The sequence below is a fragment of the Chenopodium album genome, chromosome 19, assembly GCF_948465745.1.
Source record: "Chenopodium album chromosome 19, dcCheAlbu1.1, whole genome shotgun sequence".
Taxonomy (NCBI): Eukaryota; Viridiplantae; Streptophyta; class Magnoliopsida; order Caryophyllales; family Amaranthaceae; genus Chenopodium; species Chenopodium album.
Window position 1 is genome coordinate 1,774,908 of NC_137852.1, and position 27,108 is coordinate 1,802,015.

General features: G+C 34.4%; 4 protein-coding genes across 4 annotated transcripts; all 4 read right to left on the bottom strand.

The window, feature by feature from the left end:
- Positions 1 to 492: 492 nt before the first annotated feature.
- On the bottom strand, positions 493 to 5,919 carry LOC145596083 (uncharacterized). Its single transcript, XM_081652514.1, has 10 exons — positions 5,877 to 5,919; positions 5,585 to 5,766; positions 4,718 to 5,479; positions 4,458 to 4,535; positions 3,715 to 4,030; positions 3,411 to 3,610; positions 2,805 to 2,881; positions 1,888 to 1,989; positions 979 to 1,165; positions 493 to 878 (listed from the first exon to the last, which is right to left on the bottom strand). Exons 1-10 carry the CDS (start codon positions 5,917 to 5,919, stop codon positions 789 to 791), a joined length of 2,037 nt encoding a protein of 678 aa, XP_081508640.1. The 3' UTR covers positions 493 to 788.
- Positions 5,920 to 9,851: 3,932 nt separating this feature from the next.
- Positions 9,852 to 15,261, bottom strand: LOC145594623 (uncharacterized). The gene is made up of 9 exons (XM_081650951.1): positions 15,073 to 15,261; positions 13,277 to 13,465; positions 12,823 to 12,896; positions 12,278 to 12,331; positions 11,147 to 11,392; positions 11,000 to 11,062; positions 10,620 to 10,688; positions 10,346 to 10,391; positions 9,852 to 10,192 (listed from the first exon to the last, which is right to left on the bottom strand). The coding sequence occupies exons 1-9, from the start codon at positions 15,092 to 15,094 to the stop codon at positions 10,131 to 10,133; spliced, it is 825 nt and encodes a 274-aa protein (XP_081507077.1). The 5' UTR covers positions 15,095 to 15,261; the 3' UTR covers positions 9,852 to 10,130.
- A 2,028-nt stretch (positions 15,262 to 17,289) lies between these two features.
- On the bottom strand, positions 17,290 to 19,243 carry LOC145594943 (uncharacterized). Its single transcript, XM_081651294.1, has 2 exons — positions 18,258 to 19,243; positions 17,290 to 18,061 (listed from the first exon to the last, which is right to left on the bottom strand). The coding sequence occupies exons 1-2, from the start codon at positions 19,109 to 19,111 to the stop codon at positions 17,422 to 17,424; spliced, it is 1,494 nt and encodes a 497-aa protein (XP_081507420.1). The 5' UTR covers positions 19,112 to 19,243; the 3' UTR covers positions 17,290 to 17,421.
- Positions 19,244 to 22,873: 3,630 nt separating this feature from the next.
- Positions 22,874 to 27,038, bottom strand: LOC145594948 (presenilin-like protein At1g08700). Its single transcript, XM_081651298.1, has 3 exons — positions 26,976 to 27,038; positions 26,798 to 26,874; positions 22,874 to 25,016 (listed from the first exon to the last, which is right to left on the bottom strand). The coding sequence occupies exon 3, from the start codon at positions 24,762 to 24,764 to the stop codon at positions 23,487 to 23,489; it is 1,278 nt and encodes a 425-aa protein (XP_081507424.1). The 5' UTR covers positions 24,765 to 25,016; positions 26,798 to 26,874; positions 26,976 to 27,038; the 3' UTR covers positions 22,874 to 23,486.
- Between the last annotated feature and the right edge of the window lie 70 nt (positions 27,039 to 27,108).

Sequence of the window (27,108 nt, forward strand, 5' to 3'; positions counted from 1 at the left end):
AAAACTTTAAATTAACGATTGGGATTGATTTCGGGATTCAAAGTCCTTTGGGTAGAGTTTAATGGTATGGTATAACATGGTAAACAAATGTGGCTTATATATGAACAAAAAAGATTATTGTAATGCCTAAATTAATGGCAATGAGATGACAGCATCTACTACTCTACTAAGCATACTACCACCAATACACTTATTGAAGCTAGATGCAAATTAATCCAAAAACTGTGTAGCCATGAACTTAGTCGCCAGTTCAATCCAAGAAAGCAAAAGAAAAATATAAATTTTGGACAATCGCAATTCACTAGTAATAACAAACAATGAGGTTTTGACTCATTTAGATCCTCCTTTTCCCAATTGTATTGCTCATCCGGACCCAATCCATCAAAGCCTTAATCCCATAAATCATAAATGGCCTAAATTTTTATCACATCCCATGATATGAGCCAAAATGATATTCTCATTTGGACCCAAAAGCAAGCAAAAACAGAGAGAAAGAAGAAAACAGTATGAAGTTGTAATAATCGAGATCAGTCTTAAATATGAACTCATCCTATGTTGTATCATGTGGGGGTTAGAACTCTATTGGAATCAACCATGGCCAAAGCACAAAAACCCACCATTACAAGTTTACAACTCTTACATGTACTATAGAATTACAACTTTAGGTTCTCATAATGATATTGGTTAAGAAGTTGTTAATTAGATGGCTAATTTAGAAACTAACCACATATACACAAACTTTTCATTCACAAAGACTTTCGATCTCATCACGTCAATACATCACAGTATCACACCGCAACAGCTGAGAAAAAACATCTTTTCCCAACAGCCTTCAGGTCAGTTAGTTGCCATCCTTTACCTTCAGAATAACACTCCGCCTACCACCAAAAATAAAGGCGAAAGAGGAATTTATTATCAATGTTACAAATTATTTTAATCAGCAAAGTTTACTTAAGAAAAGCACGCTTAATTGCTTACCGAGTCCAGGATTTCCTCGTTCTCCTGCATCCCACCTATTGCGTAGATAGTGTTCTCAAGAGTCACACAACCCATATATCCTCTGGCATATTTCATCGGTTCCAACATTGTCCATGAACCGACACGAGGCTCAAAAACTTCAACAGTGGGCACCATTTGAGCTCCATCATACCCACCAATGGCATACCTACACATGAAGCATGCTAATGAGTTTGTCTGGGTAATTGGTGCATGTGACATTCACACTTGATATAAACCAATATAAAACCAGTTTTATAGTAGTAAGCATTAGAGTACAGAGTTACAGACTACACTGCAGTTCTTTGATTCTTAGTAGAATGGCCATGGGAAATAAGAGATCATTATAAATGGAATTTTTATCCAAAATTCACATTATATCAGAGATAGAGAATACAGTTTAGATAGAAATTGACAGAAACCCTATCTCACATTAACGAATGGGAATTTAGCAAAGTACACTAGGAGAATTGTGATAACTAATTGAAATATTGAAAGAATGACAAACTCTAATTTTCTAGTCTTTTGTATTTTTCACTTCGTAAAACAAGTGTGCTGTAAATAGTCTCTTAGCAACTGCTAATACTAGGCTACATGAGAGAGGTATCTAAGTGATCGTCCTTAAATCTAATTTATGTAAATTCCAACGTGTGCAAGTATATTGTACTAGTAATAAGTAATTCAGAGTTCAGAAAGGCAGAATCCTAAAACTACACTCTGTAGCCACTGCTGTTTCACTGGTCTCTTTCCCCTCTTACTAGAAAGAGTAGTGGTGAGACTGTGAGAGTAGTGACCATTTTATAGATTACCAAGTATATCAAAGATAGGAGGGGGAAGAGGGGATACCTTGATCAACTATCACAAATTCCGAATATGAGAAAGAGTACTTACAGCTTATCATTCAAAACAGTCAGAGAGTGGCATCCTCTTCTTGTGTTCATACTCTTTAACTTAGTCCATGATTGTGCACGAGGATCAAATCTTTCCATGGAACTGCAAAGTGAGTGCTAAATGAATTCTCAACCATGACAAAAAATTTAAAGAAGAAGCCATTTCAGGAGGAGGTGGTAGACTGAATTTTTTTAACAAATATATAACAGAAACTACATCTGACAAGGAACTGCAAACTAGAAATACAGGATCATGAATAAACCAGTAATGAGGAGCCACAAAAATAAATTACTTCAGAAAATTCTCAAACATTTATTTAAAATAAATAAATAAATATATAAAAAAGCTTGAAGAAATATGTCAGAATTAATGTACACTGATTTATTCCTAGAGCAAAAGGATATACCTCTATCCCCTACCTTCATTGGTGAATGACTTTAAGATTAGATTCCTGTCATGGGGAGACCACACAACTCGCAAACTATTAATCAAAATCCTACTGTATAGAGTATTAATTGCATAAATGATCTTGGTTTAGAAAAAAATAAAAATTTGCATAAATGATCTAATATCTTTAGTAATAACTGTAGTGTCTCCAATAATATACTGATGATCTTGTTACAACTCATAACAATCTTGCACTTGCAACATAGAATTGGTGGCTTGGTAAATGATTTGACCTAAGTAATCCAATACCTTTTAGATAAATAGTCTTAAAACGCCTTGTTTTTTTTTTCATAAAGTGTGACATATATACCATTTTGAAACACTAACACATAAACCTCCATGAGACTCCTAAATATCACAACAGATTTCAGCAAATAGAAAAGAAAAAAAAGTCATTGTCAAGGGACAAGACATTATACATCACACAACCAACAATAAAAAACAAGGAATGTAAAGGCATTGTAACTTACCTTAAGTATTCACGACCATCATATCCACCAACAACATAGAGCACGCCATTTATTTGTGCTGCAGCTGGGCCAAACCTCTGAACGTTCACAAGAAGAGAATCACTCTATTGGGCTATGACAGAAATTAACAGATGAAATATTTACTCAAATAGACCTCCTGTTCCTACAATAATACACTTTGGACAGCAAACACTTGAATAGTTCAACGTGCCTACTGGTACTTAAGGTTGGGGGAAACCTCTCTTAAGCTTCTAGATCAGGAACAATGCTTATAAAATTTCAACATTTTGAGAAAGAACCAAGCCATATCATAAAGGAGAAAAGGCAAAAACGTATACTTAAGCGAAATGCTGATGCTGATCACTCATTCTAAAAACTACGCCAGCTAGCAAGTAAAAACTTTGGGACAATTCAGCAAGACTAAAAAAAAGTGACAGTTAAATTTCTAGACGAACAAGATATTCAGCAGCACAATCAAAATGCAAGAATGAATATTCAAATGTGGTTTTTGCATGTAATTGAACCAGAAAGGATTGCTTACATAAAAGCATATAATCAGAGGTAGAGCAAAAACTTGATAGTAGCAGGATGTATTATGTACATTACCTCTTGCGCCATTGACCTGGTAGGGATCCACTTTCCAACATTCAGATCAAGTAGTTCAACCTCCGAGAAGCAGTCACTAGCATTTCCACCACCTATAGCATAGATTTTCTCAAAGAAAGAAACTCCTGCCAAACTCCCTTTCTTCTTGTTCAACGAAGGGCAGCTCATCCACTGATCCTTTTCCAGGTTATAAGATTCAACTTTAACCATGAAAGAAGAATCAGAATTAGTGATGATAAATTACAATATAAGCATTAAAAGATAGGAGAGAAGATGGAATGAGTCATATGTAAATGATTAGTACCTGTGTCATACCAGGATGTACCATATCCACCTCCTAAAATGTATAATGCATTCTTATGTTTCACCACAGAAGCATATGGACGGATAGTATTCATTGGTTCAAGAGATTGCGTCACATCTTCAAAAGGTAGGTACAAATCCAAGTCCCGAAGCCAAGAGGAGCCACTAAATCCACCCACTAAAAGTATGGATTGACAGGAATCTTGACAAGTTCTCTTGAACTGTAGATCCTCAACATGTTCACATGAATGAGAGGTCAGGGACATCCCCAATCCCCAAAAATTTTCCAACTCATAAACCTTTTTTTTGGTTTCCATCTGCATGTCAATATAGTCACAATCAAACAAAACCGTTAGTTCTTGCACATCAACTGATCAGAAGCTAATGTCCATTATAAAACCACAGCTGGAAAAAGGGGGAAAGGGGGGGTGGGGGGTGGGGAATAAATCGTAAAAACAGTGTCCAAACAATCTGGAGGACATTTCTCTAAAGTAACATCATGCAAACTAATTATAAAGTTGGCAGATAGAGCTTGATTTTAGAGATTGCAGTTCATTTTGTATCGTATTCGTGATTACTGTTTTGGGATCTGTACCCTTGGCCTTTGAATTCAAGACCACTTTTGTGGTTTTTGATAGTTAACCACTTAGCCAAAATATAACAATGATAAGGTGTAAATTACCAAAACAAAACCCAAAAAAAAAAAAAAAAAAAAAGCAACAAATTGTATTGGAAAATCCCTACCAAATCTTGCTCCAAGCTCTGGATTCTCCGCGTTTGATCCAACTGAAATGCTTTCATCTCCCCAATGACTTGGATCAACTACACAATATAGATACTCTAAGGATCAGCAACACTAAAAGATGGAGAGAAGTGAGAAGAAATTGATATTTAAAAAACAAAAATAATCAACAAAATAAGTTACTTTGACACAATTATGGTGAATTGGTGATCAATTAAAAATTACTTCGATCAACAAAAGCATAAAGTGACAAGTATGGTACCTTATTAACACCAGTATGATAATCTGTGTTCAACTCTGAACTAATTTCTTCAATAAAATAATTCACTTCTGATGGAATTGGTGGTTCATTAACATAGGTCACTTCTGACACATCAGGAGCTTCTTCAAATTGAGGAACTTCTGTCATAAGAGGAGCTTCATCCACACAAATGGCTTCAGACATAACAGGATGAGCTTCATACACGCAAATGGCTCCAGACATAACAGGAGGGGCTTCATCCACACAAATGGCTTCAGACATAGCAGGAGAAGCTTCATCCACGCAAATGGCTTCAGACATAGCAGGAGAAGCTTCATCTTCTGACATATTTGAAAAACCTTCACTGTTGGAGTCTTCTTCTTCCTTTATTGGAGTAGAATCAGACTCAGGTTTAAACAAAGAGCTCCATGATTTCCCTTCAGAGGAAGTATTAACATTTTCCTGCCTCATTGCTACATCTTGATCAGCTGCAGCTTCCTTTATTTGTTTATCTTTACCATTTCCTAAGTTGCCATCTTCTTGGTGAACCATTGGAGAAATTGCTTGTTTAAACAGAGTACCCCATTTAGCTGTAGTGCGAGGGACTGCAGCACTTTGGCTAACTGGAGAAGCTGAGAATAAAGAGATTAACTTATTGGTTTGGACTTTGTCCAACTCAAACCAAAAATGGTTGGGCTCATAGCTGCTGTAGTTATTAGCAAGAATAGGCTTGTACTGCTCTTCCGTAAGAGGTCGGCATGGCATACGAGCCTTCACACGAACCTTATAACAAGCACAAAAATATTTATGTCAACTTTTAAGTAGCTAGATTTGCCTGGATAACTTTACCTACAGTAAAGAATCAAATTTATATCATGACAAAAGTACCTGTGCAGGAAATGGGGTCTCATCTTCGCCATTTAAGGTCCATGCATAAGGATTAATGTTCAATTGACCGGGAGATATTGCCTCAAATATCCCATGAAGTTTTCTGTCACTGTAGTTGAATAGGAATAGAGGCATGCCTGGAGTAATATGTTGCACATACTGAATATGTGCTGAGGGTAAGCCTGTTCAAGAATGCAGCAAATTGATTGATTAAAAATCCAGATTGTGAATACTTATAGCAAAGTGCAAATTATGAAAAGAAATATATCAATCTGAGTAATAGGTGGCTAACTAACCAAATAGCTGTTTGATAACGCTTTCATTGAAAGTGGCATGTTTGCAACCAAAGATAACAGCAATGAGGTCTTTCTTCGGCAATCTACGAGCCGACCAGGGATTTTGATTAATCGTATGTTGCGGAGGTGGCTTACTCTGCAACGGTACAGACTGTGTCTTCCTACCAGCACCCATCCTATCAACCAAAGTTAATGCATATTCGAATAAGAAGTTAAAGCCAACTCCAATACATACTTACACAATTAAAACATAACAAAACAAATAATGAAGGAAAAAAGAAGCTCGGTAATAGTAATAAGAGAAAGCGATATGTATTTTCCAGGATTATAATTCCTATGCACAACTCATAATTGAATACACATCCGGCATCCCATAAGGCCGTAACATGATTCTACAGTTAACTAAAAACCGACATTATGTATTAACAAGTTATCCTAATTTCTCCAGGGAGCTGGTAAGATATACACCATCCACCATTCAGATCATAAGCAGTTAAACACAATTACTGATCAATAATGTGCTGTGTTCAAACTATCAATGAAAAAATTGACTTGATGTAACCCTGTAACAAAGTAAAACCATCATCACCAACTTTTACTAGACACCCAGAGGTTTCAAATGATGGACCTGAACATCTGCATTAAACCTCAAAATTACTACACCCTAAACACACATCTCACAGACTTTGTTGTTGACTGCAAATACCACTAGACAAAACCAGTTGGGTCAGTTTACATAATACTTGAGCAGTTGAGCTAATTTTTGAAAAAAAAAGGTCAATTAATCATTGTAACCAAAATATAGGAGTGAAGAATTTGAAGATATGAGCTTATAATCTTAATCACACTAACATACTGCATACTGTGTTCACATGTTTAAACAATGCTGTATAATCAACATATGTGAAAGTGACACCATCTTGTTCATGCTCAGCGCAATAACAGAAATCGCTCAGCAAAAATTTCAAACCAAAGAAAATTGTTGCATGTAGCATAATACTCTCTCCGTCCATAAATATAGTACTAATTAATAATTGCACTTTCGCACCAAAAATAATTAAAAACATGGTTCACTAAAAGAGACTAAATTAAAAATATATCTCTTACACTCACACCATCACACAATTTCAAAGGGGCTTTTGGACAGTCCAATCGTCAATCATCACAATTTCACATTAAAACATACATTTCTTTCGAACATCCCAAAGTAGCATATGTGACTATTACTTCTAGATTGACGGGGTAGTATCTAGACAAGGACCATAAGGTAGAGCTACTTCAATATCGGATGTTCAAAATTACAATTCTGTAGCTCAAATGTACAACAATAGCCACTACTCTAATAAACCACAATCCATTCGACATCAAGGCAAAGCTACATCCATAATTTAAGCTCAAATTTAGTGTAATTGTGTAGTGAAATCATCAATTTAAATCGTTAAAGGCAACAACAACGCTTTAAACATCTATCAAATAAGTAAATTCATCAAAATTAACAACATGAACCTAATAAGTCTCCAAAACCCACAACATATATCCCTAAGCACATCCAATGAAATAAATACACTATAAATTCATATTATTTTCCACAAATTCATCGTCAAAAATAACATAGAAATCAATACAAAATCAAAATCAAGCAAAAAAAATCAAAGTTTTTCAACAAAAACATCAACATTTCCAAACGCTTAATAGTAACAATACTAACAAACAAACATAAACATGATAATTCTACAAAAACGCAAACAAACAATGAAAAAACTCACACAAAACAGCATTGCAAAAACAATTTCAGCAGATTAACAAAAAAAGAGAAAATTTCCAAAAATAACCAAAAAATAAGATCAAAATTTTGCCAAAAATGGAATTCAAACCTCAATTTCACGACGATCAAAAGCAAATTCACGACGCTTCCAGCAACTTCAAAAGCAAGAGACGAAATTCGGCGGCGTTTAACGGAGTAGAAGTACCGGAATTCTGGAAAGAGGAGAGAGAAAAATGAAGTATGCGTAAGAGAAGTGGAAAAGGTGGTGGTGTAAGTGTAACAGTGTTGGGTTTATGAAGCGCGAAAAAGGAATAGTACACTGTATGAGGAAATGTACGGGATGAATGAACTGACACGATATAGGTGTAGAATTACGGTTTTATCCCTATTGTTTGTTGTGTAGCTTGGATAGATTTTGCCATTTGTGATATTGGTTTTATACAAAGAATAGGGTATCCCTTTGATTTTTATGCAATTATAATTGGAATTTACCATTTTTATATGCTTTGGGTTTTATTATTTAGTAATATTTTTGGTATAGGTGGAAGTTTTGGGTCATTTCATAGTGAAAGTGTTAATTGTGGAGGTGGTTTGTAACATGTGTAATAAATCTAAAGTAGCTTCAACAATGTGAATGTGTCACGACTCATTAATTATGTCTCTTTTTTTGAAAGTCTGTAATTAGAAGTATATACACCGTATTAAATCAAGCGTAGTTGGATATCTAGATATGATATATTTCCTTTTAAAAATAGAGTAAATCATGTTACAAGATCTCTGTAAGAACATACAATATTTATGACCGACAAAATGTTAATCAATTGTGTTGACACTAATAGTTGTACTTCATTTTGTATCATAAATGATTTAATTTTTTGATGATTCTAACAATCACTAATTTGAATTTTAACATCCAATAGACGTTGAAATGATTTCAATTTTTAAAATAACAATATACTTCGTATAAGATATTAACAAAATATAATGATATAAACCTCTCAAAAAGATTTGATATTGTGTATTTGTAACTTTTTCTGATACATATTATGTTTCGCATATATTTATTAAATTATACCGGGTATTTCATATTGATTATGTTTTAAATATATTTGTCTCTATTGTTAATATTTTAAAACCATGCAGTTATTAAGGAGAAAAAAAAAAGATAATAGAAAGCAGAATTATAGTTGAATTATAAAGTGCTTTTACATCAATTGAGCTTCCATCAAAATAAGGGCGAAAACATCTAATCTTATTTAGATCTCTTAAGAGAAGATGGTAAAGTGACTTCTACTTTATATTATAAAATCAGTCAAATCACCCTTATTCCTTTTTTTTTTTTTTTTTTTAAACAAAAAGGAAAAAATAAGTGCTTTTTATAACACATCTTAATTCTAAAGGGTCCTCTTATTAAATTCTCACTTGAACAACATTTAATGCAATAGAATTACCATTATTTTTTAGGAAATAGAATTACCATTACTTAGTACTCCGTACGTACTCAATAAGGCATTAAGGCTCTTCTTCTTCTGTCATCCTTCTTCTCTTTCTTCTTTCTTTTTTTTTTCTTTGAACCACATATTCTAATAATTTACATAGTGACAAGTTAGGGAAAAATTCGCTTTGTTACTAGAAGTCTACCAGAGTACTTGACTATCTTGGTAGGTCGACAACTTGGAATGACCAATGACATTATCAATTCGATTGATCAACATGAATCTCAAGGTGTGTTTTACAACCAAGGAAGTTGTTTTCGCAAGCATCTAGTTCTCTTGCTTTAACAAAGCAAGAGTATGATATAGATTAGATAATGTGAGCCTTATGTGCCATCAAAAAAATCTTAAGATAGTGTAGATACTTGCGAAACTCACAAAAAAAAAAAAAAAAAAAAAAAAAAAAAAAAAAAAAAAAAAAACTTTTGAAAACACACCACTTTCCTCATACATGTAGGAAAAGAAAATAACAATAATGAAGTGATGCATAAATTTTTACTAAAGATTTTAACAAAAATCAGGAATCCATAAGTTTGTAGTCAATCAATTGATGTGTGTGTGTGTGTGTGTTTTTCAAGAAATTGAAATTATACATCGTGCATGTATGATGATCCCAATTTGTGACTGCAGCTACCAGTGAAAACGCGAGTAGAAATACATAGAACAACTAAAGCTCATAAAATTGAGAGAAATACCTGCTTCCGAATCCAATGTATCAAGAAAGATCATACAACACTGAGATACAAAAGTAACAAATCGATACATTGTATGCTGTTTTTTGTCCAACTAAGAAAACCATCGTTCAGTAATTGAACAGATTCTTCATGCCTTTTGCTTCAAAATGCTGCTAAATGGCAACAAATATCTACATCTAAGTTCTCTTTTTAATTGAAGAACAAGAAGCAAACAAAAACCAGTATACTAACTGAAACATTAGGGTGGCTGAAACGAAATAAAATAAATGCAGAATCGACAGATCAAAGAGGCAACATTCATCTGAGGCCGTGAAATGATGGCAAAACAGCAATGAGGGGGTCACCATAGCCTACAGCATCTGCAGGAAACAATTGCAGAGTAAAAAAGTTAAAATTGTAAATGGAGAAAGCTGAAAAAGAAGCATTTTTGCTAGGGGAAGCCCTTATGAATTATTATGGTTTATTTATGCTGTATAAAAGGTTTTGAATAAGAAAATCATCTTTTCACATACCTCCTTCCTCAAAGAGCAGCTTCAGGACTTCACCAGCTACGTCCGACTGCTCATTCAATAATTAAATTATTATCGAGAATATACCAGCATTGTCAATGAGAAATGTAAAGGAAATGAGCAAGTTTTGAGCGAGACTGTCGCGCCCTGATCACTCGTGAGAAATTAAAAGCCCCACTCCATCCTCCCCAAAAAAGTAAGAAGTTGCCTTGCCCTACAGTTACTTTTAAAACCATACAAGCTTTTCGCCAAGAAAGATTCATAGACAGAAGCTAACCTTGACAGGAAGCTCAGTTCCAAATTGATCAATGTAACCAATCACTTGTCCCTCCTTGATAATATCACCCTGCATTTCATTGGCAGTAATATGAGAAGGGTTTGTCCGATTAAAAAATATTTAGCCACATTTCACTCACACGAAAAACCCAAATCAAAATTGTATATTCAACATGTTACTGCCTCAGCAATAAAGCATTAATCAAGTTCTCATCTTATGAATGTCAACAGGTGCATGAATATCAAGCAAAACCCATTGCTTCAGGCCTTCAGTTCAGAGATAAATAATCTACTTCGTCAGTTTCAACAAAGATGTTCTCAAAAGATCTGCTGGATAATCATATATTTATACATACAGCCTACTCCATATTCAACTGTTACCTGTTTACAGTTATTAGGCTGCCTTTTGCCCTTTACTGTTCTTCCTCTCCGGAACGAGCCCACCTGAACAAGGGATAAAACCGTAAAAGATTTAGTGATACGCTAGTCTCTTAGTTGTTATATAGAGATGAAAATTTAAATACATACTGTTGGTGATGATACTAATTTAAACCCACTGGCTCCAGAAGAGGCTTCTAGAGAAGCCAATTTTGAAGATACTGCTGAGGAGGCAGTTGGAAAGAGACTGGACTTTTCAGGAGATTTTGGAGCTGATGCTGAAGGTGCGGCAGGAGCTGATTGAACCATGGGTTCACTTGGTATGGGTGGTGCAATTGGAACCGGAGCATTCATTGCTCCAACATTTCTCTTAAGATGCATCTCAAAATCTCCAACCTGCAACACATTACAAGCTACAAACTTACACAACTGTTGATTAAAAATAACTCCCCACCAACCCCCCAAAAAAGGCCAAGCCCATATGTCAAACAGAACACTAAGTTGTCGTGAAGATCACAGTTCTGCATCTATGGAGCAATGCTCAAAAGTTTGAAAAAGAAAAAAAAAAAAAACCAATTGTACTGTGAGAAGTTTAAAGACTAAAAGTTTCTATGACAGCACAGTGAAGAAAACTTTTGGGTACTAGAAGCACCAAAATGAAACATTTAGAGTGTTGGATGAATTATTGGATATTAGAAAAGAAAACATGCATAACTAGCCATCAGTAGAAACCACATAAAACAGGCTCAGCTCAGTTACATGTATGTCTGCACAAGTGTTAGAAATCGGTGAAATCCCAAGCATTCAAGGTGATCAAACAAGCAATGATTTGTGGCAACTCTTATATGTCGTACTGTACATAATTGTTTCCAGAAATATGCTTTTTCGTCTGACATGGCTATAATAGAACAATCACAATTTCATGAGTATATATCTATAGGATTCAAAGGCAATTATGTAAAATTAGTCTCAAAGTCTGGAATCCCAACTACTCCCAGTAAAAAAATTCATCTCACAAACGTTAACCTAATCAACAAAACAGTAATCTTTTTGGGAATGGACACAAAACCCCCTAAATTTGCAACTTCGATTCTAGAGACCTTTGCATGAAATATCAACTCAAGACAAGTTTGTTTGACTTCCATCATTATAACTTTAATTAAAGCGTTAGTAATCAGATGGAGATCTCAAAACTCGATCTCTTATAAACTTCAAGATTACCTGAGAGAGTTTAACATGTAAAAGCAAACCATCTATTACATTTGAATTAAAAAGCATTACCTTAAGCTGTACCTCAGCAACACTTGTTTCATCACAAACCTCCAAGAGCAATGCCTGAAGAAAGTTTTAGCCATTAAAACAGTTTGTAACTAAAAAGATGAAACGTGTGAGAAATAAGCTTTCATGATTCCCCCCTAAAGGATTTATATACTAAGCATCAATAACACATGAGAGGTAGATACCGCCACCCCCCTACCTTTTAAGGTTGTAAAATCTGAATATTATCAATTAAAATACCAAGCACAGCTTTTTGCTTCTTTGTTTCTTCCAATTCTCAATACTAGCTAGAGGGTGTTAAAATGGTGCTAATAAATAATTTAAGTGAAGGATGCACACATCTTGTATGGAAATGATGAGTATGACATCTATAACATAATGCTTTGAATATTTTTTATTTTGTAAGCGTCTCTTGCATGAAAGAGATGGGTTTAACTAAAGAGAGCTGCCAATGTATATTTTATCGGAATAAAATTCTCTTTGCACATAATGCACAAATTATGTTAACATGCATCATGAAAAAGCACGTTGAAAAGAAGCCATCATACCTCAAATGCATTGGGGAAAGTGGTGCGCACAGCATGTTTCTCTATTGAGCCTTTTGATCTGTTGTTTACTGGAGCTGTCCAATAAGGTCATTAAGTTATAGTCAATGCTATGACTAAAGAGCAACATATTCATGAACTGCTATCAAGAAAGCTACAACAAAACAAACAAAAGAGAATTGCAAAGCTTTTGCTCCCTCCTGTCCAATCAGATTATCCACCTTGAAATTTCTGACTCGCAATGTTGCAAGGCACGAGTTTCCAGGAGGATGTTTTTAATTACTTGCATATTAGGGACATTCAATTATTTCAAATTGAACATGTTCATTATACTTATTCGAAAAGACATCCCATGGCTATAGTCAAATCAGGAAGGGCATACTTAAGGGAAAAGACGGAATGAATGTTAGGATTTAAAAAAAAAAAAAAAAAAACAAGCTAACAATAAAGAACACACCATCAGAATTGGATGACACAGTTGTTTCAGGTGTCTTTGCACATGACACTACAATTCTTGCTTGCCTGGAGGAGGAGGTGAGCTTTCCAACAGTGAGGGATTGGCAGTGCGATCGAACCACAGTGGGCCAGGAAGCCAGACCAGGCTTCTCAAGCGAAGAACAGGCATGTGAAATGCTGCCAGCAGAAACTATGATGCAGAAATACCAAGTTCCACACAGAAAAGCAGTGTTGTCTCAGTGTCATACCATCATTATGCTATTATAGGCCAATTAAAGACAAAATGACGCATCAAGGGTAAATACACATAATCACATCATATTTTTATTGCTCCTAAATACAGATAGAATTCACAAAACAGTACAAGATCTGGATATTATAAATCTGGGACCAGAAACAACAATTAAGCACAGAATGAAGGCAAACTATACATTATATATTTACAGAACAAAGCCACACTTTCATGCAGTTCAGCTGAATAGGCCTAACTCAAAACATTATAAAACAAATTTCGAACAGAGAAAGAGTCCATTCTCACTGATTTTTTAAGAAGAATAAAACTAATGACGGTCGTAGTAACCAAAGCTATACATTTTCATTGGGAAAGTAGTAGTAGTGTGTGTTTTAAGATTATCACCACATCCTAAAGGCGAAAAGAGAGTTCAGAACTTGCTCGAATCAGAAGTTTTACAAAGCATATAGGTGCAAATTATGTTCATCTGTAGCATAAAACATGGGTCATGCTATCATGTTATGTCCTCTTCCATATAAATCTCATCTTAACCATCCCATCATAAAATAACTAGTATGTAAGATAGAATTCTGAAGAGTATGTAACATAAGTCCACAAATCCCTCCCTAAACATAAAACTCCAATCGAAATCACTACTGAATCAAAATGATGTTTGAATTATTTATCCCCTGGATAGCTAAGAATACCCATGGCTTTCACACTACTAGTAAATTGTAATGATCAAGGTAGGGTAGCTGAGACAGTATCCACAATGAAGACCTCCGAAGTAGGCACCAATCCAAAGAAGTTGAGGTAGACCGATTGAAGCGGTAAAACAAGACAAGACACAATTGAATCTCGAAGATCATATGGCATGAGGTGAAGATAAACACAGGATATTTTATATGAGCGATTCATGTGCGTTCATGTAGCCGACCCCATCATTTTTTGTATTAACTCTCCCTTAGTTCCTTATTGTTGTTAAATTCATCAAAAGCCTCAAAAACTGGGCAAATGTTCATGGAAGTGCCAATCTACACTACAACCCAACAAAGTCCTTTTGGAATTTTGCTATCCATAATCACAAATGTAACAAGCAGGAAACCACATTTCGCAAAAAAAAAAAAAAATTGATCTGATTTATGCAACATTACTTAGCTACATAATCAATACAGTAACTTTTATCAGTCTATAGTACTAATTCGACATAATCACCTCAATTGACACTAATATAAAGGGGGGAAATTAGTCATTCAAACTTTCCCAAATTAAATCAATCAAAGATATGACCAACCAATCAACAATTACAGGTTGAAGTTAAAAAATCACACAACAGAAGATAATTTGCGATAAAAACTAAACACCCCATCAACACAATTACAATTCCAATCTAGAAAAAAGCTGGGAAAAGGGGTTGTTTTGATCAAAGAATAATAAACAAGCTGAACAAAATTACAGCAAAAACAGCATAAATCAAACAGGAAAATGAAGGTAACAAAATGAAGAACAATAGCATACAGAAACAAAAGGGAAGAGAAAGAGAGAGGGGGTAGAGAAAGGCTTACGTCGGAAGGCGGCAGTTTCCATGAAAATGAATTGGAGAATCAAACAAGAAAATGCAGGGGTAAATGGAGGAGATCTGTGGGATGAGAGAGAAAGAAGGTTGGGTAGTAAGAAGAAAGTCTAAGAAGTTGGAGGAAAAGGTGAGGAAGAAGTATTATTGCCCAAAATTGCTTCGAAATGTCCGCCCCTCTTTCTTTATGTCATAACTGTGAAAGTTCACTCTTTATTCACGGCCGTGCGCAGGTTCTCATTTTAGATATCATAACTATTCTCGGGTTAGGGCCTTAACGAGTAAGACCCTGAGTGGGTGAAAGGATAAAGGAATCTCCACCTTTAAGTTGCTCGTAGAGGGGATTACATAAGCTCAAGTTTGTGTGTTTCACTCTTTACCATTAGACCATGTAATCCTTAGTTCTTTTTTGAAGTTTTCATCCTTACTCTATGAGTAATCCACTAATCCCTTACTAATTATCATTTTAGTATACTTTTATTTAGGTTAACGAAGCAGAGCTCCATCAAAAATATAATACTGGAAACCTATTTCGTGTAGAGCTAGAAAAAAGTTGTGTCGTGTTGTGTCTTGATCTCGTGTACATTTCGTGTTGTTCACAAAGCTTGACAAAAACTATACAAATTGTAAGATGATTGTATAATTTGGCTAGCTTATCAAAATAGGTCATGTCGAGGTTAGCTTTGTGATGTGTCGTGTCATCTTCATGTTTTTTTCGTGTTTGTGTCGTGTTAGTTTTAGTCAGATTATTGGTCGTGTAATAGACGGCTAACTCTACTTACATGGCTTTACTAATCATCTTGGGTGTTGAAAGAGCCAAAGGATAAATATTGATTACAAAAAAACTCTCACTTAATCATACACCTATTCAGCACATCAAACCTTTCTCAAAATCCAATTTGTGTGTTTAATTAATACAGTACTTTATACTCGTATTTGTTAAGACCTTTTGAAAACAAAAGTAGTATGGAGTAATTATATTCAAAGTCATACACTAACAAAGTGTTGGATCACTTGGTAAGACTCTTATCTCAGTTTCTAATTTGAGGCCATGTTCGAATTCTACCAATTGAGGGTACTTGGGAGTATAGATTCTCTTACTCTTCCCACTATTTTTAAGGGTGTGGCCTGTAAATATTGGACCAAAAAAAGTGTAAGGGAGGTATAGTCATGATCCTTCTTATAATTTTTTTTTTTAAAAAAAACTTGAATAAGGATCGAGAAATTCCTCAATAATTAAATCCGAGTGTGGGCGGTCACATGAAAATTTGTAAAAAAACGTGCGGGGAAATTATTTAAGGACGGAGAGAGCAATTACCAAATCCTAGAATGATAGTAGTGTAATTGTGTAATACCTACTTAAGCAGCTAAGGAAAAGCTCAAGTGGCCGAGTTAGTGGCGTTTCTACAACCGGCGACGGCGACCTGGTATTCGCTATTTAATCTTATGTTCAATGTATTATTATGTAATTGCATTATTTTTGTTCTTGTTTAATTTGATAGTAATTCAATTCCTAGGGTTTAGATAATCGAAAATTTCATCATACTTAATCTTATGATCATAGCTAGAACAGTTTTTTTTTCTCAATTGGGCTTATTTTGAACGTTTTTTGACATGATAAATTTCACTTTTTTCCTCTCTTCTTTAATTTTTGTAGGGAATTATCTTGTTTTTGGTAAATTACTGAGCTCTTTAATACTCTCACCTTTAATTTTCAATCTAATTGCATATTCTACACTTTAATGTTAATTGGATTTATTTTACTGCATAATTTATTCATTTTTTTTAAAAAAAAAACTTGCATTGTGTATTGTCATTGCTTTACATTGTCGCTGTTCTACATGTTCATTACAATTGCTTAAACAAATTTTGTGAAGTACTGTATTTATTGTTGATTTGTTAGTTCTTGTTATCATAGAAAATTTAGTCTATTGAAAGTTGAAAACTTGAAATCCAATTAATGATATCCAATTAATTTAGTCTTTATTGCTAATTTTGACTTGTTCACTTGTAAGTTAAATACCTTTAGTTATAATGTCTATTTCCATAGAGGTGATATTGTATAATGACTCTATTGTGAACTATGGACTCGTGTCGTATATATTTTTTTTTGCGCCACTGGGTGTAGTTGCATTAACTAGAGTAATCGAAGAAAACAGTTGATCAACTCGCTGCCCTTTAGCGGCTTCACAAGCCATACGGGTTTGTAGGTTAAACAGTTAATTAATGATAAAATTTGAAAGAGAATATATTACATTACAGTGCAACATAACATTAGAGATAAGCTAAACTTCAATTTATCTACATTCTACATGGTTACCCCACTTGGCCTCTAATCTAGCTACATTAGAGTGAGCTGCAGAGTCTCTCTGAACTCAGCCCTCCTCGTTTCATTGTACAATGTCCTGTATTTGTTTGGCCAGTACGTTAATCCAATACAACCTGCTAGTTCCCATTCCATTGTTTTCTTCCCGATAGCTGATTTGTCCACCTTCCAACATACCGTCTCTGCATACTGATCTCCTGCAAATATGACCCCTCCCTGTCTGGTAAAAGGCCTGTATGCACTAGAATACCGGTGTTTAAACCATGCCTTAGGCTGAAACAATTTCATCACAGAAGGCTTAGACGAAAAGACCTCTCTCCCATTTCCACTGTCATGCAGAAACCAGTTCAAACCCCCACTGTCACCCTTAGCAGTCTCCTCAAATTTCCATGGTGTGAAGACTGTTGTTGTGGTCTCTCCTGCTGATATTTGTACTCCCACTTTGTTTAGAGGCTCGAATGATCCTTCTATTGACTTCTCTATTCCTATCTCCTTCTTGGGATTCTCTGAAGACTTGCTTACTGAGACGCTTAAGATGTCTGCCTGAGATGCTGGAGTGACCTGGAGTGAGATTCTTGAAGGGAAGTGCTTTTCTGTTGCCCCTGCTCCTCGATCATTTAGGATTTTCTCACTTACAAGTCGGATGACATCTAGTCTGTAAGAGAAGATTTAATATAAAACATAAATCAAACTTTGTACTTACAAGATTGAGCTAAATACTTTAATAAAGCCAAGAAGAAAATGGTACGGAGTACATATCAGTATTTTCAGAATATTGAAGATTAATTCTAATAAAATCAAATTACAAGCATATTGATGTGGATGTGTAAATATATTAAATAACTAAATACCTTATATTGTCGATGTTTACCATTACTTCTATCCATTTGTCCCTTACTATGGTTTTATAGTTGAGCTGAATGACACCCTCCAGATGGTGGTAGTTTAGAGAAAAAGCTAAACGTTCATCAGCTGAACCGTTAGTGTTCTCGACTTCCATGGTTATTAGAGGGCAATATAGCTGAACTTTCCACAACCCAGAAGTTGAAAAACCATGAGAATACAGAGGAGAAGGTCCTTTGAGGATGCGATTAGCTGCTCTTAGCTCCATTTTCCAGTTTGTGATAGCAAGATTTAGGCATCTCATCCATTGCTCCTCGGTTTTAGACCCTAAGAGCCTTATGAGTTGCTTTGAGGCTTCACGAGATTGGGAAGTCGAAAGCATATCTTTTAGTGATTTAAGGCAATTGTAACGAAGATCAGTAGGAGCTTCATAAATGCAAACTAAGAAAACTAAGGTAAGAAAGGAAACATTGAAGATGTCTTTCAAGTTAGGCGGAGAGTTAAATTTGGGTATTATGAAGGGATGAGTTTGTTTGGCAGGTCCATATTTGAGAACATCTTGGATGAAATTTGAAATGAGATTGTATATTGTGTTTTCATCACTCAGGAGGTTTGAGGAATTACTAGATTCATATACTGGTTTTGAGATCCAAAGGGTTACACGGAGACTAAAGTTTGCGAATATGGCAAAAGAAAGTGATTGGGTTGAAATGTTTCTGGTTATGTTGAGACTAAGGGTTGCCAATGATGTGTTTGATGAGCATATGCATGTTGACATGGAATCCTTCTTCCATTGAGTTGGTGGTGGAAGGTTTTGGATCCATGCCCATATATCGGCATTTCCACATGTAACAATATCCATGTTTACTCTCTGCGATTCAAGGACAAGCTTTGAATCTATTTATAGACTCAGAATTGGTCGGGAGGAAGAAACTTTTTTTGTAGCTAGATTCCAGCAAGGTGAAAAGGTCAAAAGGAAGCAATAATAATGCTGGAAAGTCTAAAGAACATAGAACCTTAAGAAGGTTGATTAATTATATATGAGGCCTATGATTGGTGAATCGCGCAAGAAATCGATTCTTTGGGGATGTCTTGTACAAGAATGAGATGCCTTGTAGCATTTTGGATATGAACAAGCTTTATTTGGTAAAATTCTGTTAGCTTAAGTTACTGCAAGCTGAAGCAATATGCCTAAGTAAACACCTCCTCTGAGTTCCTTATGAGATTTGTACTGCTGACATCTCATGATCTGATGAGTCAGATATTAACCGCCTTAAAGTCGTGATTTTTAATTAAGGTGATTAGATTATATGATTAAAAATCTAGTTGGACTTATCTGAAAGTCTGTTTCCAATCACATTTACAGTTTACTAATAGAGGAAATGTATAATATCAGGAAAGTTGAAGTTGTATATACATTGCTAAACTTAGTAATGTATGATATCAGCTGGAGTATAATTGCTCATGTCATGGCATCTTTGATATTTCTGCTAGCTTGTTGAGTATAGGAGGTAAAGCCTTTGTGGAAAATAACTGATGTTTGGTAACAGTTTCATTCTTACTTTGTTTTTTTTTCTCTGAAGCTTACCTATTTTTACCCTTCATTTTTAGAATTTGAGGCAGAAAATTAACTGCTTGTTTTTGCAGGTATAAGTGTTACACAAGTTAGTTCAAGTTAGCTTATGATAAATGATTACCGTTCATATTGGTACGTTGTATGTAGAAGATGAACTCAAGTACATGTACACATAATGTAGTCGGGATGTATTCAAATTAGGCAAAAATACTGTCTGTATTTTTTTTTTTTTTATTTGTTTGGGGCAATTTTTCATGTTTGCTATATTTAAAAATTGATACTCTGTATTATTCAAAACTTTCTTAGTCAGATGTCCGAGATTTTCTCATGCTTATATAGGCCTCTATTCGCCATGAAAACATCTATCTATACTATATATTAAAAGGCGTTCCTTTTAAAGGAACGGTGCCACGTGGCACTCTTCAAAGTATAAGCGACATGTCATAATGCCACATCATCATCCAAAAGTATATTCACCACATAAGTTTGTCACCTTATTTAACAAAATAAAACATGCTTTGAGCTAGACTCGAACTCAAAACCTCCTATACATAATGGTATCGTCTTTACCATCTCAACCAACTACTATTTATGTTTCAAATTTCACATACAATATTGTATATTCCTTTCATTTATTATGTAAATTAGAGGTAATATTATTCATTTACTTTTCACAATAATAGAATATAAATATATGAGGGGAAAAAAAAAAAGTAACACTTAAGGCAATGCCCGAACCACACACTAACTATACAAAAATATAATTATAAAATTAAAAAAAGTACACAAACTATCAACCCGGGGCATACACTAGTTTGTTTATGATATTCTTGTCGGCTATATTAATTGTTTAAAGTCACAGATTAGTACTAAAAACATCAAATTGAATACCATCTGCATTACGTCTCTTACAATCTTTTCTACCCCGAAACAAAGAAAATAATGACTCATATGGGTACTGTATGTATAACCTTGCTACACCCATCAAGAGAAAATCATATACGTATATATGTTAATACCATTATAGTATTGGTGGATCTGTTCAAAATAAGAGGCTGATATCTTCTCATCTTCTTCACGCCAAGGAATGTTTGTTACTATGTTGGTGGACGAAATAAATAACAAAACAATTTGAAATGCGAGTCAAAAGATAGATAACGCTAAATAATATAATAGGGTTAGGCAGAAATTCTAGTATATCCTCAATGTGTATGCTTGATGTAAGCTCAATATCAATCATATGCTAGGAGACAAGATTATAATTACGCAACAACATTTGAAGATGATAACTCATTTATAAATAATCTAATTTTAGAAAGGGTAGTGATAGAATTTTACGATGAAAAATACAGTACTCCGCAGTTAATACAGTACTCCGCAGTTATTTAGATGTGGAATTATATTGCTATTGACTATAATTTTAAAATCACACTCGTTATCATTCTTATGTCATTTATCACCATCTACCAAATCAAAATGTAAGAAATTAATAATTAAAATACAAAATATTTTATTTTATATTTAAAAAATATCTTTAAAGGACACTTGTGTCACAATTCACTACAAACGGAAGAGAGACTAAGGCCCTGTTCTTTTGAGCTTCTGGGCAGAGCAGAGCAGAGCAGATTTCAGCAGAGCAGAGCAGATTTCAGCAAAGCAGAGCAGAGCAGAGCAGATTGAAGCAGAGCAAAGCAGAGCCGAGCAGAGCAGAGCAGATTTCATTATTATTATTATTATTATTATTATTATTATTATTATTATTATTATTATTATTATTACTACTAATACTATAATAATAATTGAAATGATTTATTATTGTTATTAAATATTAAATATTATTATTATTATGATGATTATTATTATTATTATTATTATTATTATTATTACTACTACTACTACAACTACTACTACTACTATTATTATTACTATTATTATAATCATTAAATTTTATTATTAAAAATTAATTATTATTAATAATATTAATATTATTAAATATTAATTATATTATTATTAATATATTATTATTAAATATTAATTATATTATTATTAATATTATTATTATTAAATATTAATTATATTATTATTAATATTATTATTATTATTATTAAATATTAATTATATTATTATTATTAAATATTAATTATATACTTCCTCCGTTTTCTTTTACTTGCAACACACCTTTTAAGCACGCAGTTTTAGGAGATGATTAGTGAGGGTAAACGAGCGATTTTATCAATATAATTTTTACACGAAAATTAGAATAGAGTTAAGTATCATTTGTAAAAATTATAATGAAAAATTTGTCCATTTACATTACATAAACCAGAGCTCAAAACACGTGCCACAAGGCTGTGTTGCAAGTAAAAGAAAACGGAGGAAGTATTATTATTAATAAATATTAATTATTATTAATAAATATTATTTATTTATTTATTATTATTAAATATTAATTATTATTATCATTAAGTATTAATTATTTATTATTATTTTTATTAAATATACATTATTATTATAATAATTCAATATTAAGTATTAATTTCAAGCAGAGCAGGGCAGAGCAGAGCAGATTGAAGCAGAGCAGAGCAGAACAAATTTCAGCAGAGCAAAGCAGAGCAGAGCAAAGCAGAGCAGAGCAGCTCTAAAGAACGGGGCCTAAGACGTCTTGTTCAAATGTAGCTAAATTTGCTAAATCTTGGAAATGATATTGAAAACTTAAATTAAAATCTCGTCTATATCTCTACACATAAAACGCATACACGCCCACGTTTTACTATTACAGCTAAAATATCTTTGGATAAGATAGAATATATCCTTTTTATTTTTATAGGTTTGAAATTAAGTCATATGCTTCTTAGAATCAAAGTGGCATCATCTTTTTCATACATTTATGACTTTTGGTCATAAATTTCCGCCAAAAAAGTACTTAGTTTTAGGTAGTCACTTTAGAACTTTGAAGCTAAAAGGATGTGCACACCCACAAGTTGTAATTAATGAATCAAATGCCAACCTAACCCAAGCTATGTTTATAGTAATCCCACATCAATGCACTCAATCAACATCAACTTGAAATTACTCTGAAATTAGGAATACAAAATTAGTCCTAGGATGTAAAGAGGCTAAAAAATGTTAAACTGTACGAACAATTAGTTCTAGAAAGAAATAGTTTTAACATGAAGCAGAAAAAAAAGAAAGAAAGTATCAGTAAGGTAGAGCACAATTTGTCAATTTCCTATGCATTGGTCACAAGCCAAAATCAATATCTTGAAGGTGAAAATCATTTCTCGGCACAAAGTAACTATGATGAAACAGTTGAGCATTTGCGCAAAAAATCTTAATTGACAGCTACACCGTTTCCTTCCATGGTTGAGTGAAACCACTTCTCAAGTTCTCATTGTAAAATATACGAGTATCAGAATTGATGATTGCATTTCTTGTACACTCTATTCACACATCAGCAAAACCAGAGACAAATATTTGGTAAATCTCTATCATCCATGTCGAGAACCTTGAAAAAGAATGTGTTGGCTTGTTGCCCAGACAGAAATACAGCAAACAACACAAACACCTCTTAGCAAATAGAACAACCCTCTTAGAAAAACATAATCTTCTGTAGACTGTAGTACTTATTCCTTTTTTTTTGGGGTTGGAGGAAGTTGCTACGTCAGAACATCATCAAATTTGTTGACGTCTGAACAACAAAAGGTTCCATTAACAATCGAGTCAAGAAGTAAAAAATCACCCCTAAAGCAATTGAAATAGGCAAGGCTGGTAGAGCTCGACGACACACGGACAACAAAATGAGAGTACAAGCAAGCCCTGATATAATAGCAAGGTAACAAGCATATACTGTCATAAGATCATACATAGCAGCTCTACCCACAAGAACACTGTAAAACACAAAATCTCCTAGTCCAAGTTTAATACCAGCAGTCATGGATTCCTCATTACCATCACCGCCATCTCTCCCCTCTCCAGCAACCATCTCCACTAGGGGTGACCTTTCTTCATCTACCACACCAATCTCACTTGAATTCGCTACCACCAACGGTATTGTTTCCCCCTGATCACCACCCCTTTCATTCCTCATTCTTTCTCTTTCATCATCAACTGCTATCTCCTCCTCATTAGAATGATTTCCAACAGTTGTTGACAGATTCTGAAGCTCCACTGACGAATTATCTGAAACCCCACCAACCAAAAGACCCAAACCCCCATTTCTTCTTCCCCCGCCAGACGTGGAAACTGTAGGCCTTGCCTCATAAACTAAAGCTGGAAGATCATCATCCCTCGACTGAGACAGTTCCACTAGAATCTTCAATGGGCCACCAGGAGCTAAAACTGCAACCAAGTCATAAACTGCCAAAGCAACCAGCAGCACCCAGGTAGTCCATTCAGGTAATTGGGTAAACCAAGCAGCAGTAATGATCCCCAAAATCACAGTGTAAGTTTGGGTAATGATAATTGGAACCCCTCTGCCGAATACTGAGAGTACCCCAAGTACAGAGAAGTTAAAAAGAGAGAGAAAACACGTGGGGGCATCAAAGGGGAGAGAGAAATGGCTGATGAGAGAGAGAAAAATGGCACCCCCCATAGTGGTGAGGATGAGAAAAGCAGATAGGCGCATATAGTGTTTGAGAAAGTTGGTGAAGTTATAGTAGTAAAGGAGGACAAGGACGAAGGTGACTACTGCAATGAGTACAATAAAAACAGCAGCATTAAGAAGAGCGCCTTCAAATTTTTGGGTTGTAGAATCGGATGGATTTTCTGAATATACAAGGTTGGCTGCAGTGACAATGGGAGTTGGAGTAGGGGAAGATGGGAAAGAAGAGGACGGAGAAAGAATGGATACCAAAAGGACAACTAGGAGCATACAAATTGAGACAGGGGACATTACCCCGATTAGTTCTATGCCAAGGGAATCAAGTATGCTCCCCTCCATTGCAGCGACTTTGTGCAGATGAGAAGAGAAGACAAGGGACTAGAAGGTCAGGGACACGCCATTGAGGGGCTTTTTTGGGTATGGAAATAATGAATGAGCCCAAACAGAATGATTCATTCACACAGATTTATGAGCCGTATTTATTGAGGTGTTCCATGAATTTTCATTTGTCCCTTTAGGCCTTTACAGTAGTTGTTTCAACATGGACAAACAACAGTGTTGATAGATGTCCCAATGGAGTCCTACTATGATCTGCACAAGGGTAGAAGCCCAAAAATTTAGTTTGACACCATAGCAGCCAACATTCTAAATGAATTAAATCCAATCCTATCAAATCCAACAAAAAGCTTCACTAAATTAACTATACAATAATTCAGTTGCAGATAACTACATCAATTATAAAATAATTTGACTTAAGCAATCATCACCGATAATGAAAATAACTTGCATAAGTTCCAACATGAAACCTAAGAACCCTTTACACGTAGCACAAACAATAAAGCCAATTGTATCATTGTCAAATAACTAGCAACTTAGTTAAGCAAAGGCAATATAGTTAGCTTGGAAAATCATTAATCACTAACAAAGACCCTATGATCCCACAGATTAGTATAGCTATGCCAAATACTTATAGGGAAACAAATCCACAAGATAGAACCACAAATTCACACAGGTTATCTTTCTTTGTCTCCTGCAAGGTTTAAACATCAAAAAGGTTGAAGAACAAGAAAACTAATATCTCTACTATTATTTTCCTTCTTTTTATAATGGAAATTACTTCATGAATGAAGTAGAGTAAATCACATTCTATACATGCTAAATTTGAGATGGTACAATTCTCTCTTGTGATCCTTGAAAAGAATGGTGAATCCTCAAATTGACCTAATTCTGTAATCACTGGCCAAATTTCTCCTTAACATGTTCTGCACATATGCATGTTATAGCTTCAGAATGCAAGAGAAACAGCAGTCAACGATGAATCACTTCATCAGAGACTCAGAGTGATACCTCCGATGAAGATAGACGCACAATAGAACTTCAGAGTGCAAGAGTGAGGCAGAAGATGATGAAGCACTAATCACTACTCATCAGTGATCAGTCATACCTCCAATGGAGGCAATCTACAAATTTTTGGTAATCTTTGTTTAACTTCATTATTTTGATTGTAGGCAACCTACAATAATCAAGCTAGATATACAAAATATAACGGAAACTAAGGTATACAGACAAGGTTCCTTGAGCAATCCTCAAACCAAACTACCCGTACAATAAACTACCTATACAAAAACATGGTAGTTTAGTATAAAAGATGCAGTTGAACCTACACATTGAGGGCTGCATCAATGACTATGCAACATCTAGAAAACCTAATAAGCTATAACAACACATAAATAAGGAGCTAGAAATCAAGAAAGAACAATAAAATTCACTCTCTTTTTCAATTTTCAAAATACCCTCACAAACTTATAATTATCACTAAGTACATGCTTATTAGATCACTTAAGCCAATCTAAACAGAGGTGAAAGATCTTATTTACAACCCCAATCTTACATTTTTTCTTTCTACTCTTAAAGGGTGGAGTTTTAACCAGCTTTTCACAACATGAAACTTACATACTTGGAACCAGAAATATCAAGTAACACCAATGTAATGCACAAGAGCATGGATTTTCAAGCATTTGCAACTGTACAACAAAAATCCAATTGGGAAAACTTAACCCAATCTCTAACTTTCAACAATCATTGAACCTAACCAATTGGACAAACCCTTTAAAACATCAAATGCTAAAAATGGCAAAACCAATTTTCCTTCTAAATCATTTAACCTAATTGTTAAATAGCCCAGAAAAAAGGGAGTCAGCATTTCCTAAATCAATAGACTACATGACTAATTAAAATCATTTAGTATCAATAACTACACTAAATGCCAATAATCATTCATAAAACTATAAGTTAACCCAAAACCCATTACAAAAAAGCAATTTGAAATCAAATTAGTTCATTGATTAATAATTAGAGATTAGTAGTCTTACCTGAAATGATTTTCGAGCAAAAACCCACATCAACAGAGATAGATTAAGTAGAATTCCTCGCCAATTTGAAGCTGATTCTGGATTTGAAGCACAATTTCAAGAAATTAATCAAATTTAGAGAGAGAAAAGGGACAGTTCAAGTGAATAGTTTTGATCCAAAGATTGTAGTCAGTCTTACCACAAGAGGTAGCAGAAGTCGACTTTTGCGAGAAAATTCAGAGAAGAATGGGAGAGAGAAAGAATGATAGAAAGGGGAGTGGGAGACTATTGAAAGGAAGATCTTGGCTAAACGTCATCGTTTTGCTTGGCTG